The following is a 14,699-nucleotide window of genomic DNA, read 5'->3' as shown; positions in this document are numbered from 1 at the left end:
AGATGTACAGGGTAGTACAGTGGTGGGGCAGATGTACAGGGGTTACAGTGATCTGAGGTGTGGAGTTGCAGGATGTTAATTTCTCACTACTAAAGTAGTTTACAGCATTTATTTTATAAAAATTCCTTTTCCTGATTGGGATTGTGAAGTTATAAAATCGTCGCACTCGATTTCTTTGAAAACATTTTTCCGCACACTGTGTTCAAAAGCTTGCCTACCTCCGGCCTAAATTGATGAAAAAATTTGATTATTTATATTTTTTTATTGGATATGTTTTATTGCAGAAAGTAAAAAATATAGTTTTTGTTTTTAATCGTTTTAAAGTGACACAGTGCCGTATCGCAAAAAAATGGCCTGGTCATGACAGGGGGGGGGGGGTAAATGTTCCGGATGGCAAGTGGTTAAAGAACGTCCATTCAATATTTCAATCATTAGCGGAGTCAAATCTGCGATCGGTTTCGCCCGCAGTGACTACAATCTTGGAAGGGGCGGGATGTAACATTTTTTTCTTGAACAAACAAACTTCAAACAGTGAAATTTTCACTCCAAAATCGAACGTTCGATGCAAGTGGAATTTTGAGCGACGTTCGCCCGGTTATGGAATGTCCTGAGGATTTTTGTACAATTTTTGTAGGAACGTTCGCTCTAAAATCTCCTCGTATACGGCTGGCTCATACCTGGCGATGGTTGGTCAGGCTCTATAGACAGTGCAGATCTTATCTCAGGTACGCTGACATCAGTTGAGGAGTCAGTTTGTTTCTGTTTTTCTTTTGTTTACGTTGCAACTGAAGTTTTGCGGTGTGGTTGGCCGTGCCTGGTGACCGAGTGTTTTCAGGACACCCTTCACCACGGGACGCTATTGTTCTCCAAAACACACTTCTGGTGACACAGTTCATAATGTTCCACACACATGAGGAGGAAGGATCGGGGCTGGACATGACGAGTCTGATAGAGCGAGTCTCTCACCATCAGCAGGTAAATCTGACTTCCCCCATATTCCTATACAGTATATACATTATAGATTATAATAGTACATCTGTATCACTTCTACAGCTTAGGCAGGCATAATAATCCGTGATTTACTACACATTATAATTTTATAATATATTTTTCAAGTATATACATTATATATTATCTATAAACAAAGTGCTGTGCTTTATAATGAAATCATATAAAAGTCTCTCTCTCTCTCGATATTATCTACAGTATAAACAAATTTTGCACTTTATAATAAATCGTATAATAGTCCAAATATATATATGTGTATGGACTTTTATATGATTTAATTATAAAGCGCATCACTTTGTTTATAGATATTATGTAATGTAAAAAATAAATAAATAACTATATATAGATATATCTATAGATATATCTATATCTATAGATATATCTATATATCTATAGATATAGATAGATAGATAGATAGATAGATAGATAGATAGATAGATAGATAGATAGATAGATAGATAGATAGATAGATAGATAGATAGATAGATAGATATGATAATAATAGACTATGTAGTATATCACAGTATGTCATTCCTGAATACAATGTATCAGTTTATACAAAAATACTTACATACAGTATAATATATGTATAGTATATCATAGCTTGTAATTTGTGTTTAAAATGTATCAATTTTAGGAATATACTAAATATATATATATATAATGTGCATAGTATAATAATAATAATAATATATTAAAATAAACAATGTGTACCGTAGTACATCCCAGATTGTCATGTGTGCTTAAAATGAATCAATTCTTAAAGTATACAAATATACTAATTATATATATATTGTTAGTAAATATACACAATTGATACATTTTAGGCAGGCATGACAATCTGTGATATACTACACATTCTAATATTATAATGTATCTTAATGTATTATTATACTATACGCATTACAATTTTACCATGCATTTTTAAACTATATACATTACATATAATTTACAGTATAAAAAAATTTTGCACTTTATAATTAATTCATAAAAGTCCATATATATATATATATTCTGTATATTAGTATAATTGATACATTGTAATCAGACATGACAATCTGTGATATACTATACATATATATATATATATATATATATATATATATATATATATATATATATATATATATTCTGTATATTAGTATAATTGATACATTATAATCAGGCATGATAATCTGTGAATGTATGGGATGGTTGCAGTATCTGGACGTTTTTACTTCAGGAGATTGATAACGACTCAGGCAGGAGAAGCAAACTGTGATCCGGAGTTGCAGGGTCCGTAAGGTGGAGTTACCCCACCCCCCACCACTCGTAGGTGACGTGGCCATAGCTTATTACTTAGAGCTCATTTACACCACAATCCCTGCATTCAGTACATGCATGTTTACATGCTTCCGTCATGCGTTTGCATCACGTTTGTGTTGCATTTGCAGTGTGTTTTGTTATCTCGGTTTGGCTTGATTTACAATGGCGTTTGAGGGGGCGGTAAAACCAGACAGTTGAGCTGCATTTTTATCAACATCTGAAGCGCTCCCCCTAAGCTGACCAGGCAGCCGTACAGGGCTATGTATACACATGCTTCAGACCCAGTGCTTTGCGGCAAGCTTGTACACTTTTTTTTTTTTTAGCTTCACACATTTTGTTTTTTTTTTTGTTTACAGCACATTTTGCTGCACCTAGCGCATGTTTTGTCTTGCCTTGCCTATGTTTCGATGTTTGGAGTGCCATTTATGATGAATGGCACCACAAGGCGGTTTTAGGCACTAAATTTTGTCCCTAAAATTTTTGCACGAATTTTTATTTTTATTATTATTTATAATAATAATAATAACAACATTTAATATTCTTTAATATTTAATATTCTTCTTCTTCTCCTTCTTCTTCTTATTTTAAATAATTATTGTATCATTGCTGTGTAATTGCATTTTTTTGTTTCACCTTCCCCCCCCCCCCCCAAAGCAGATATAAATTATGGATCTTTTTTTTGCTCTGGTTTTTCCCTACTCATCTTTTGAGATAACATATTTTTTTATATTATTTCTATATTTATTTCTCATTCCTGGAGTGGTTCAGGAAGTGAGGAGGTGACATATCGCCTTCCAGCCGCCTGCCAACTGCCGATCGCTTTACAAAGGCTGCCGCCCGTCTGCATGAGGCCAAAGAGAGAGACACTACATTTACAATACAATGCAAGACAAAGGGGGGGCAGGAGAGTCCTGCTCCCAAGAGCTTACAATCTAAAAGGGAGGGGCAAGTGATACAAATGTTTATAACTGCGTGGGACTTGATGGGGAAGGTAAAGGTTCCGTTTTCGGTGGATATTCGCACAGTGATTGGATTTTATGATAAACTTCATATTTTTGTTGGCTGCAGCTGGCTTATATCATTTATCATTAGATGGGGAAAATCCCATGTTGTTAAAGACCAGATACAGTGAATGCAGCCTCCTGGGGAGACCAGATATAGTGAATGCAGCCTCCTGGGGAGACCAGATATAGTGAATGCAGCCTCCTGGGGAGACCAGATATAGTGAATGCAGGGTCCTGGGGAGACCAGATATAGTGGATGCAGGCTCCTGGGGAGACCAGATATAGTGAATGCAGCCTCCTGGGGAGACCAGATATAGTGAATGCAGCCTCCTGGGGAGACCAGATATAGTGAATGCAGGCTCCTGGGGAGACCAGATATAGTGGATGCAGGCTCCTGGGGAGACCAGATATAGTGAATGCAGGCTCCTGGGGAGACCAGATATAGTGAATGCAGGCTCCTGGGGAGACCAGATATAGTGGATGCAGGCTCCTGGGGAGACCAGATATAGTGAATGCAGGGTCCTGGGGAGACCAGATATAGTGGATGCAGGCTCCTGGGGAGACCAGATATAGTGGATGCAGGCTCCTGGGGAGACCAGATATAGTGAATGCAGGGTCTTGGGGAGACCAGATATAGTGAATGCAGGGTCCTGGGGAGACCAGATATAGTGGATGCAGGCTCCTGGGGAGACCAGATATAGTGAATGCAGGCTCCTGGGGAGACCAGATATAGTGAATGCAGGGTCCTGGGGAGACCAGATATAGTGAATGCAGAGTCCTGGGTTTAGTAACGCTTACGGTCCGCCCGTCATCGTTAAATGAACCACAGGCGCAGTGTTTACCGGCATCTGGTGAGTGGTGGTGGTGGTCCTGTCACGAAAGTGTTGAAGGTGTCACGAAGAGTCACGGATAGTATATGTTGCAAAGGAAGGATTTATAGAAACCTCGGAAATTATTGCACTTTGCACAGGAATTGGGACAGTTTGGTCACAAATGTCATATATCAATTTTTGTATTTATTTAAGTTGAAATTTATGTAGAATACACCTAGCAGGGTGGGTAATTGGGGCACTATTGTATGTAATAAAGGATTCTGGGGGGCATGATGTTTGTGTAGGTATGAAATTTAACAGAGTGGTGTATCTAAAGTAAAGTAGTGCATTCAACACATACATTTTCCTATTTTTTCACCTAGTGGTGTTTTTTTGATTGCAGCAACTTAAATTTATATTAATATTTTATTTAATTGTTTGCGCCGGTGACACATACTTGCTCATTGGGTTCTTCTCCCTGTTAGGCATGGAGACGAGTGAGGGGAAGATGGCCCCCCCACCCGTCTCCATATCATTGCAGGGCAACGTCAAAACGTCACTTTCTCCCATAGCTCTTAAAGGGACATTTTTTTTTTTTAAATGACATTTAATCTTTTTTTTTTTAATTGCATTTTAGTGTAAATATGAGATCTGAGGACTTTTTGACCCCACATCTCATATTTAAGAGGACCTGTCATGTTTTTTTTCTATTACAAGGGATGTTTACATTCCTTGTAATAGGAAGAAAAGTAACACAATTTGTTTTAAAAAAAGAACAGTGTAAAAATAAAAGGTGAAATAAATAAGAAAAACATTTTTTTTTTCTAAACGCGCCCCGTCCCGACGAGCTCACGTGCAGAAGCAAACGCATACGTGAGTAGCGCCCGCATATGAAAACGGTGTTCAAACCACACATGTGAGGTATCGCCGTGATCGTTAGAGCGAGATCAATCATTCTAGCTCTAGACCTCCTCTGTAACTCAAAACATGCAAGCTGTAGAATTTTATAAACGTCGCCTATGGGGATTTTTAAGGGTAAAAGTTTGTCGCCATTCCACGAGCGGGCGCAATTTTGAAGCGTGACATGTTGGGTATCAATTTACTCGGCGTAACATTATCTTTCACTATATAAAAAAAAGTTGGGCTAGCTTTACTGTTGCCTTATTTTTTAGTTAAAAAAAAGTGTATTTTTTCCAAAAAAAGTGCGCTTGTAAGAGCGCGGCGCAAATACCGCGGCGCAAATACGGTGTGACAGAAAGTATTGTAACGACCGCCATTTTATTCTCTAGGGTGTTAGGGAAAAATATATATATTTTTATATATATATATATAGATCTATATATAGATATCTATGTATATCTATATCTATATCTATATATATATATAGATATATATCTATATATATAGATTGGGGGTTCTAAGTAATTAAATAGCAATTTATAGCAATAAAAAAAACCTGTTTTTAACACCAAATCTCAGAAAGAGACTCGGTCCTTAAGTGGTTAAAGTAGAACTACAGTAATACCTCGGATTGCGAGTAACGCGGTTAACGAGCATTTCGCAATACGAGCTATTACTTTTTTTAAATCCTGACTCGGTTTGCGAGTGTTGTTTCACAAAACAAGCAGGATTCAAGCCTCTGCTGTGTGCAATACCGCATTTGGCCAGAGGTTGGGGGGGGGGGTGGGGGGGGCGTTGACACTCAGAGCACTCGGAAACACTCAGAAATACTCCATTCCCGAAGATTTCTGAACCTGTTTCCGAGTCCATCTGAGCGGCTCCGAGCGGTCTGTGAGTATTTCTGAGTCTCTCCGGCGCCCCCCCCACTTTTGGCCAAATGCGGTATTGCATACAATAGAAGTCAATGTGCAACGAATTATCTTTGTTTCCATTGACTTCTATGGGGAAACTCGCTTTGATATGCGAGTGCTTTGGATTACAAGCATTCTCCAGGAACGGATTATGCTCATAATCCAAGGTTCCACTGTATAGGCAAAAAAGTTTTCATTTTGGATAGAGTAAGGGAGGGTTATAACCCCCAGTTAGTTTTTTTTTTTCGCCATCTGTGTCTCATTGGGGCGATTTCTCTTCACTTCCTGTCACATAGGCAAACAGGAAGTGAGAGGAGATCCCATCATTGGGGATCCCCCCCCCCCCCCCAGGTCACCAGAACTAGTGTCCCCATTGGAATATTTCCCTTCTATTACTGTTCTGGGGACAACCCAAAATTTGGGATTTTCTTTCACTTTCAGTGATAATGAAAAACAGAACAAACAGAGAGGGTGAATCTCCCTAACAGGAGCACAGGCAGCAATAAAAAACTGACAGGGGGTCTAATCCATCTCTACTCTGTCCAAAACATTAAAAAAAAAAGTTTTGCTTGTCGACCAGCCGCCGTCATTAGGTTGGCTTCCCTGCGCGGATCGCCATAGCTGTACAGGTGGCCGCTTTAAGGGCTATGGGGGGGGGGGGGGGGGGCGCACGCACCGCCGGAGAAGATGCGCGTGGTCGCAATGTCTGTCGGCGACCCGCGATCACTCCTCAGAGAGCCAGAACGGGGATCTGTCAATGTAAACAGACAGATCCCCCGTTCTGGCAGGGAATTAGAGAGAGATCTGCTGTTCCTAGTGATCAGGAACAGCGATCTTTCTGTACTCCCAGGCAGTCCCCTCCCCCCCACAGTTAGAAACACCTCCCTAGGGAACACTTAACCCCTTGATCGCCCCCTAGTGTTAACCCCTTCCCTGCCAGTGACATTTATACAATAATCAATGCATTTTTAGCTCTGAAAAGTGTCTGATCTGTCTGCCGCAATGTTGCAGTCCCACTAAAAATCGCTTATCACTGCCATTACTGGTAAATGAAAATTCCATACATATATCCCCTAGTTTATAGACGCTATAACTTTTGCGCAAACCAATCAATATACACTTTTTTTTAATCAAAAATATGTAGAATACATATTGGCCTGAACTGATGAAGAATTTTTTTTTTTTATTATTTTTGGATATTTTTTATAGCAAAAAGTAAAAAATATTTTTTTTTTTTTTTTATTTTCAAAATTGTTGGACTTTTTTTGTTTATAGCGCAAAAAATAAAACCCACAGAGGTGATCAAATACCACCAAAAGAAAGCTCTATTTTTGGGGAAAAAAGGACATCAATTTTGTTTGGGTGCAACGTCGTTGTCAGTTAAAGCGACGCAGTGCCGAATCGCAAAAAATGGCCTGGTCAGAAAGGGGGTAATTCCTTCCGGGGCTGAAGAGGTTAAAGACTAACTTCATATTTTGGATTACGTTACACCCATATTTAGTGATATAGTGAAGATAGGACCCTCCCATCTCCTCTGTGACAGCAGGCAGGAGTCATGCTTGAAATTTGCAGTCTGCGAATGAACTTGTAGTAATATATAAATATAATATTTTTTTTACATATTTATACCTTTACATTATATATACTGTATATACATTCCTCTTTTTTACATTTATATTTTATATATACACTTTAGTTATATATTTACATGTTATATATAAATATACATTATATACATATACTGTATATCTAAGTATTGTAATTGCATAAGTAGACACATAAAATAAAATATGTTTAAGATTTATATATATATATAAAATGTATGTGCGTGTGTGTGTGTGTGTATTTACATGTTATATATTCATATACAGTATCTCACAAAAATGAGTACATCCCTCACATTACTGTAAATATTTTCTTCTATCTTTTCATGTGACAACACTGAAGAAATGACACTTGTCTACAATGTAAAGTAGTGAGTGTACAGCTTGTATAACAGTGTAAATTTGCTGTCCCCTCAAAATAACTCAACACACAGCCATTAATGTCTAAACCACTGGCAACAAAAGTCAGTACACCCCTAAGTGAAAATGTCCAAATTGGGCCCAAAGTGTCAATATTTTGTGTGGCCTCCATTATTTTCCAGCACTGCCTTAACCCTCTTGGGCATGGAGTTCACCAGAGCTTCACAGGTTACCACTGGAGTCCTCTTCCCCTCCTCCATGATGACATCACAGAGCTGGTGGATGTTAGAGACCTTGCGCTCCTCCACCTTCTGTATGTGGATGTCCCACAGATGCTCAATAGGGTTTAGGTCTGGAGACATGCTTGGCCAGTCCATCACCTTTACCCTCAGCTTCTTTAGCAAGGCAGTGGTCTTCTTGGAGGTGTGTTTGGGGTCGTTATCATGTTGGAATACTGCCCTGCGGCCCAGTCTCTGAAGGGAGGGGATCATGCTCTGCTTCAGTATGTCACAGTACATGTTGGCATTCATGGTCCCCTCAATGATCTGTAGCTCCCCAGTGCCGGCAGCACTCATGCAGCCCCAGACCATGACACTCCCACCACCATGCTTGACTGTAGACAAGACACACTTGTCTTTGTACTCCTCACCTGGTTGCCCCCACACACGCTTGTCACCATCTGAACCAAATAAGTTTATCTTGGTCTCATCAGACCACAGGACATGGTTCCAGTAATCCATGTCCTTAGTCTGCTTGTCTTCAGCAAACTGTTTGTGGGCTTTCTTGTGCATCATCTTTAGAAGAGGCTTCCTTCTGGGATGACAGACAGGCTGACCAATTTGATGCAGTGTGCGGCGTATGGTTTGAGCACTGACAGGCTGACCCCCCACCCCTTCAACCTCTGCAGCAATGCTGGCAGCACTCATACGTCTATTTCCCAAAGACAACCTCTGGATATGACGCTGAGCACGTGACCTCAACTTCTTTGGTCGACCATGGCGAGGCCTGTTCTGAGTGGAACCTGTCCTGTTATACCGCTGTATGGTCTTGGCCAATATGCTGCAGCTCAGTTTCAGGGTCTTGGCAATCTTCTTACAGCCTAGGCCATCTTTATGTAGAGCAACTATTCTTTTTTGTCAGATCCTCAGAGAGTTCTTTGCCATGAGGTGCCATGATGAACTTCCAGTGACCAGTATGAGAGAGTGAGAGCGATAACACCAAATTTAACACACCTGCTCCCCATTCACACCTGAGACCTTGTAACACTAACGAGTCACATGACACCGGGGAGGGAAAATGGCAAATTGGGCCCAACTTGGACATTTTCACTTAGGGGTGTACTCACTTTTGTTGCCAGCGGTTTAGACATTAATGGCTGTGTGTTGAGTTATTTTGAGGGGACAGAAAATTTACACTGTTATACAAGCTGTACACTCACTACTTTACATTGTAGACAAGTGTCATTTCTTCAGTGTTGTCACATGAAAAGATAGAAAAAAATGTTTACAAAAAATGTGAGGGGTGTACTCACTTTTGTGAGATAGTGTATATGAATATATAACATGTAAATAATTTATATAATTATATATATATATATATCTATATATATATATATATATATAGATATATATATATATATTTATAGATCTATATATATATATATATATATATATATATATAGATATATATATATATATATATATATTTATAGATCTATATATATATATATATATAGATCTATATATATATATATCTATATATATATATATCTATATATATATCTATATATATATATATATATATAGATATATATTATAGATAGATAGATAGATAGATAGATAGATAGATAGATAGATAGATAGATAGATAGATAGATAGATCGATAGATATATATATATATATATAAAATGTAAAAGGTATAAATATGTAAAAAAAAGTATATAGATATATAGATATATCTATATATAGATATATCTATATATAGATATATTTATTAAATAAGAAAACATGAAAACATTTTATCTATACATTTATTTATAAATAAATAAATAATATTTATATATTGTATATTTTTTTCCTGCAAATATATGTGCATTCCTTTTTTTTTTCTTTTTTTTTTTTTTTTTTGGAAGAGGTGGACTTTTACAGAGCAAAAACAACTGTTGAAAGCCTCTGTAAGCAGTGAAAACATTTGGCAGCGTGTCCCCCCCAGTAGGGGCCCATATGGCTGCTGGGAGAGGCGCGCTCTGTGTTGTAGCTCATCAGCTGTCTTTGCAGTCAGCTCTCTGAGCTGTGCCTCCTGCCACCTAGGGGTGCTTATGTGAACAGCAGCCCCCTTCTATTATTTACTCTTTGGACGCAACGCGAGACTGCAACTCCCATCCAGCCTGCAGCTCCCAGTGACATCAGACCTGGACATGGCTGAGCCAGGCTGCAGAGGAGCAACCGCAATGTAAGCTGCACACAATGCAATCTGTAGCTCCAGCAGTAGGGATTGGGGGGGGGGGGTTGCTTTTAGCTGTAGGGAGGAGGAGGGGGGGGGGCTTGTTGTGTAACAGGAGGAGGGGGGGTGCCTTGATTACAGAGGGAATCCAGGAATGCTGCTGGGCAGGCCCCTGCATGGCTTTCATTAGTGAGTACCACTTGTGCGTGTCATTGTCATCCTTACTGGGAACCAGTGACCCCCTTACTGGTCTCTCTCTCCCCCCCCTCTCTCCCCTACGCCTGGCATCCAGGGCTCTGTGTATAAGAGATCGGTGCTGGAAGTGGGTGGAGACCCGGGGCAGACGCTTACAATCTTCAGAATCGCATAGCAACAGTTTCTATATGCTGATCACAGGGCAGGCGGCTCACAACTGTTGTGTCCACAGGTCATCGGCAAACCCCCCCCTGACAGGACCGGCAGCTCGCCCCGGGTGCACGCTCCTATTTTTTGTATGGGTTGTAGGATCAGCGGTAAACTTGTGATTTATTATGGTCCTGTGCAGAAAATATTAATACTTGTAAATGGCTATTAACTGCGCCTAATCATCATAAGCGAAAGAAGAAGAAAAAAAAAAACGCACAAAAAAAAAAAGGTCTGCGTTTTGCAGATGCGCAAAGGGTGCAATTCATTCTTAAGGGTACCCCCAAGCATGTAGCAAATGCAGACGCAATCACGCCCACCGAAGTGCATGCAGCACAGTTTTAATCATATCATCATTTAAAAATCATCACATTTTTTTTTAACATTTGATGCACATAGGGTAGCCTATTAGCCCTGCATTTTTTAAATTTTTTAAAATAATAGTACATATTTTTTTTTTTAATATTGCATTATTTTTTATTTTTTTATTTTTTTAATAATTATATAATTTTATTATAGTTACTATCATCCTAATTAAATTATCAGCCTATTGAAATTAATAGTCTCATGCTGGGATGCATCTCCTGGTGTGTACAAGTCTTACATTATTTTATTTTATTTTTTTGCACATAGCATACATTTTTTAAAATATTGCATGCATTTTTATTATTATTTTTTACACAAATTATTTTATTATTAATCCTTAATAGTAATTTTATTATGTTTACTAACAGCCTAATGAAGCTATAAGCATATTGAAATGATTGGTCTGGTCTAAAACGCACACTTGGACGCATCTCCTGCTGTGTATAAGTCCCACTTTTTTTTTTTTTTTTTGCATACAACATAATTGTTTTTTCAAATATTGCATACATTTCTCTTTTATTTTAATTTTTTTATTGTATTATTAATTATTTATCATTATTAGTAATTTTATAATGGTTACTATCATCCTAATGAAATTATCAGCCTATTATCAGACCTATGAATGGTCTGCCCTAAAACACATGCTGGGATGCATCTCCTGGTATGTATGAGCCGTACATTTTTTTTTTTTTTTTTTTTGCATGCAACATTAATTATTTTTAGTTTTTTTTAATATTGCATGAATTTTTATTTTTTATTTTTTTTTTACAGTAATTGATTTATTATTAATTATTTACCATTAATAGTCATTTTATTATAGATATTATAATCCTAATGATATTATCAGCTTATTGAAATGAATAGCCTGCCCTAAAATGCACTCTCCAGCGCATCTCCTGGTGGGTCTTACTCTTTTTTAGAATTTTTTTTGCACGTAATATTATTTTTTAATTTTTTTGAAATATTGCAGGAATTTTTATTTTTAATTATTGCACATAGCATTCATTTTTTGAACTATTGCATGAATTTTTAATTTTATTTTAGTATTTTTTTACAGTAATTATCTTGTTATTAATTATTTATCATTAATATTATTTTTTTATGTTTAATATCCTAATGATATTATCAGCCTATTGAAATGAACGGTACATTTTAATGAATTTAAGAAAAAAAAAACAATACATACCCCAAAACAAAAACAACTGTTGAAACACTCTGTAAGCACCAGTGAAAACTGATGGCAGCGTGTTCCACCCCCTGGTTATGAAGGGGGGGGTAGAACCTTTCTGGAGTGGTTATAGAAGAAGTAAACCTTCCAAAATTGTCCAAAGCAGTTAAGTGCGGGATTGGATGGTGGGATAAGTTGGTACTCGCACACAAGCCATCCATGAAAATCTGGCTGCTGACTTATTAATTAATAAGTAATAAGTATTTATTAATTATTACTTATTAATTAAAAAAAATATATTATTCCTATGGATTGTATTTGTTATCCTTGAAAAAGAGGGAGTTCCGAAACGCGTTGGACGTACGACTTTTACCAATTATAAATAAAGTCTGGAAACTCTTTACAATGTATTTTTAATGTATCTTATGGACAATGTAACAAGGGGAGTAGAAACAACCCAAGTTAGGTGGAGACCAACCAGGAACTCTATCAAGGAGATACCCCTTGCTGGAGTTCCCAAGAGATGGAGGTAGACCGTAGGTGACCCAACCCACCGGAACCCCGTAGACATGTATTTGGATGGAGTGGCCCTTTGGTTGCTCTTTGACTTGCCACGTGTGGTAGTTACTATGTTGCGTTCTAAAACCATAGTAGACTTCCGTGTAATGTTTGGTTGTCTTCTCTTTTCAGGTTGGCTGCATGATCCCAAGCATGGACAATCCGCTCCTTTCCCAGCTGGTGAATGGAATTTCCAGTCCTGTTCCACCTTCCCAGTCCAAACTGTACAGCAGCTGGTCTGTGTGTGACGAAGAAACCAAAACCCCTTCCATAGCAGACTGTTTGGAGAAGAGGTAACATTAGAAATAGTACAATATCTATCTCCGTGATCTCACCCTGTAGGACCTTCAGATATTCATATCAGTCCCTGAACCCAAAGGACTCTACATTTTTAATATGCCTTCTACGGACTTGCGATAATTTTGGGTGAACTCCAATGAAACTACCAGGACTGTGGGACTTGGGTGGGGCTTGAGGGTGTAGCAGGGGTCAGGGCCCTCCCAGGCTTGTCCTGGCCCCTCTCAGTTTCTGGTTTTACCTACACAGGGTGACAGGGCAAGCCCTTTCCCCCGGCAGCGCACACTCTCTGCTGGTCCTCTGAGTTTCTTCTTTTGCATACAAGCTCACCACTTTCTATCGACAGCTCAGAGTGTGGCCTGCCTGCCCCCACCTTGTCTGCACGTGCCGATGGTAACAGGAGAACCTTGGCGCGTGAGGGGGGTGGGGGGGCCTCAGGTCAACATTTGCATCGGGGCCCACAAGTTTCAAGCTACGCCTCTGCTGTAAGAGACATCCCTGTCTCTCAGAGGTTCCCTGAGGTTTCGAAAAAGACGAGAGAAGCAGAGTGGGCTAAAAAACCCAGGAGTGCCACCATCCCAAACTAGCAAATGACTGGAAAAGGAAGAGGGTCCTTCTAGGACAGCACCTGAGGATACAAATTCAACACGTTCATTTATAAAGAATGTATCCACATATATTGACCACTTGTCTACCGAGGTACGTTTATGGTCTACGGCATGGTAGACAAGGGGTTAAAACGGCTGCAGCTGTGTATTCCAACAAAAAGGGATCCAGGCAGCTCTAGAGCCTCCCAATCACTTTTTGGGGCTCTTAAATTGCACCCCCCCCCATTTACAGTAGACCACGGGAAGCTGCTTGTACAGTGAGAGCAGGAGGAACTCGGAGAAATTACGTTCCTGATTCCTCCTGCAACTAATGACCTGAAGGATGCAGCTATTCAAGCACAATGCATTGGAGGGCAGTGAGACATCATGGGTATAATAGACCCCTAATGTCTCCATAAAGAGGACCTGTCACCTACCATGCTATTATGTAAGGAGAAAGTTTGAAGACCACTGGTCTAATCCATGAGGATAACATCAAATGCCTGGATGAGGGATATTCATACTTTCTCATTCAAACGTTCAAAATTCTACAAGTGCCAGCAAAAGCTGTGCTACTCTAGTTCCCAGACTGGGACTGGTCATGTGATTGCTAAATCGATACCTCCATAACAGAAGCACGTAAGGCCCCCTTTCACACTTGTGCGACTTGTCCTGCGACTTGGGACTGCAAAGTCGCATGACGAGTCGTACCCCCACGATTTCCAATGAGTACCGTTCATATCTGTGCGACTTCAAGTCGCACTGACTTCAGAGTAGTCCCTGCACTACTTTGGTCGGACTTTGATGTGAAGTTGAGGTCCATAGACCTCAAGTTTGCACAGGCATTTCCCTGAAATCGCGTCAATATCGCAGCCGCAAAATCGCGCAGCTTTCAAGTCATGGCAGTGTGAAAGGGGCCTAAGGATTTGTAGATCGGATGACTCGGAGGGGGTTTTATTTAAATTAACAAAACT

The 14,699-nt window shown here is 39.1% G+C and overlaps 1 protein-coding gene across 2 annotated transcripts in view; it reads left to right on the top strand.

The window, feature by feature from the left end:
- Positions 1-872: 872 nt before the first annotated feature.
- The window catches only part of LOC141144091 (uncharacterized), a 37,075-nt gene continuing 23,248 nt past the window's right edge, over positions 873-14,699 (top strand). Inside the window, exons 1-2 of one of the 2 annotated variants that reach the window (XM_073629467.1) lie at positions 873-975; positions 12,974-13,134. In XM_073629467.1, coding sequence (XP_073485568.1) covers positions 898-975; positions 12,974-13,134 — 239 coding nt within the window. In that variant the 5' untranslated portion in view covers positions 873-897. Of the gene's footprint in view, positions 976-10,249; positions 10,357-12,973; positions 13,135-14,699 lie in introns of those variants that run through there. The other variant, XM_073629468.1, reaches the window with a different exon arrangement.

The sequence above is a fragment of the Aquarana catesbeiana genome, linkage group LG05 (assembly GCF_042186555.1).
Source record: "Aquarana catesbeiana isolate 2022-GZ linkage group LG05, ASM4218655v1, whole genome shotgun sequence".
NCBI lineage: Eukaryota > Metazoa > Chordata > Amphibia > Anura > Ranidae > Aquarana > Aquarana catesbeiana.
This window is presented reverse-complemented; position numbering and strand designations above follow the sequence as displayed.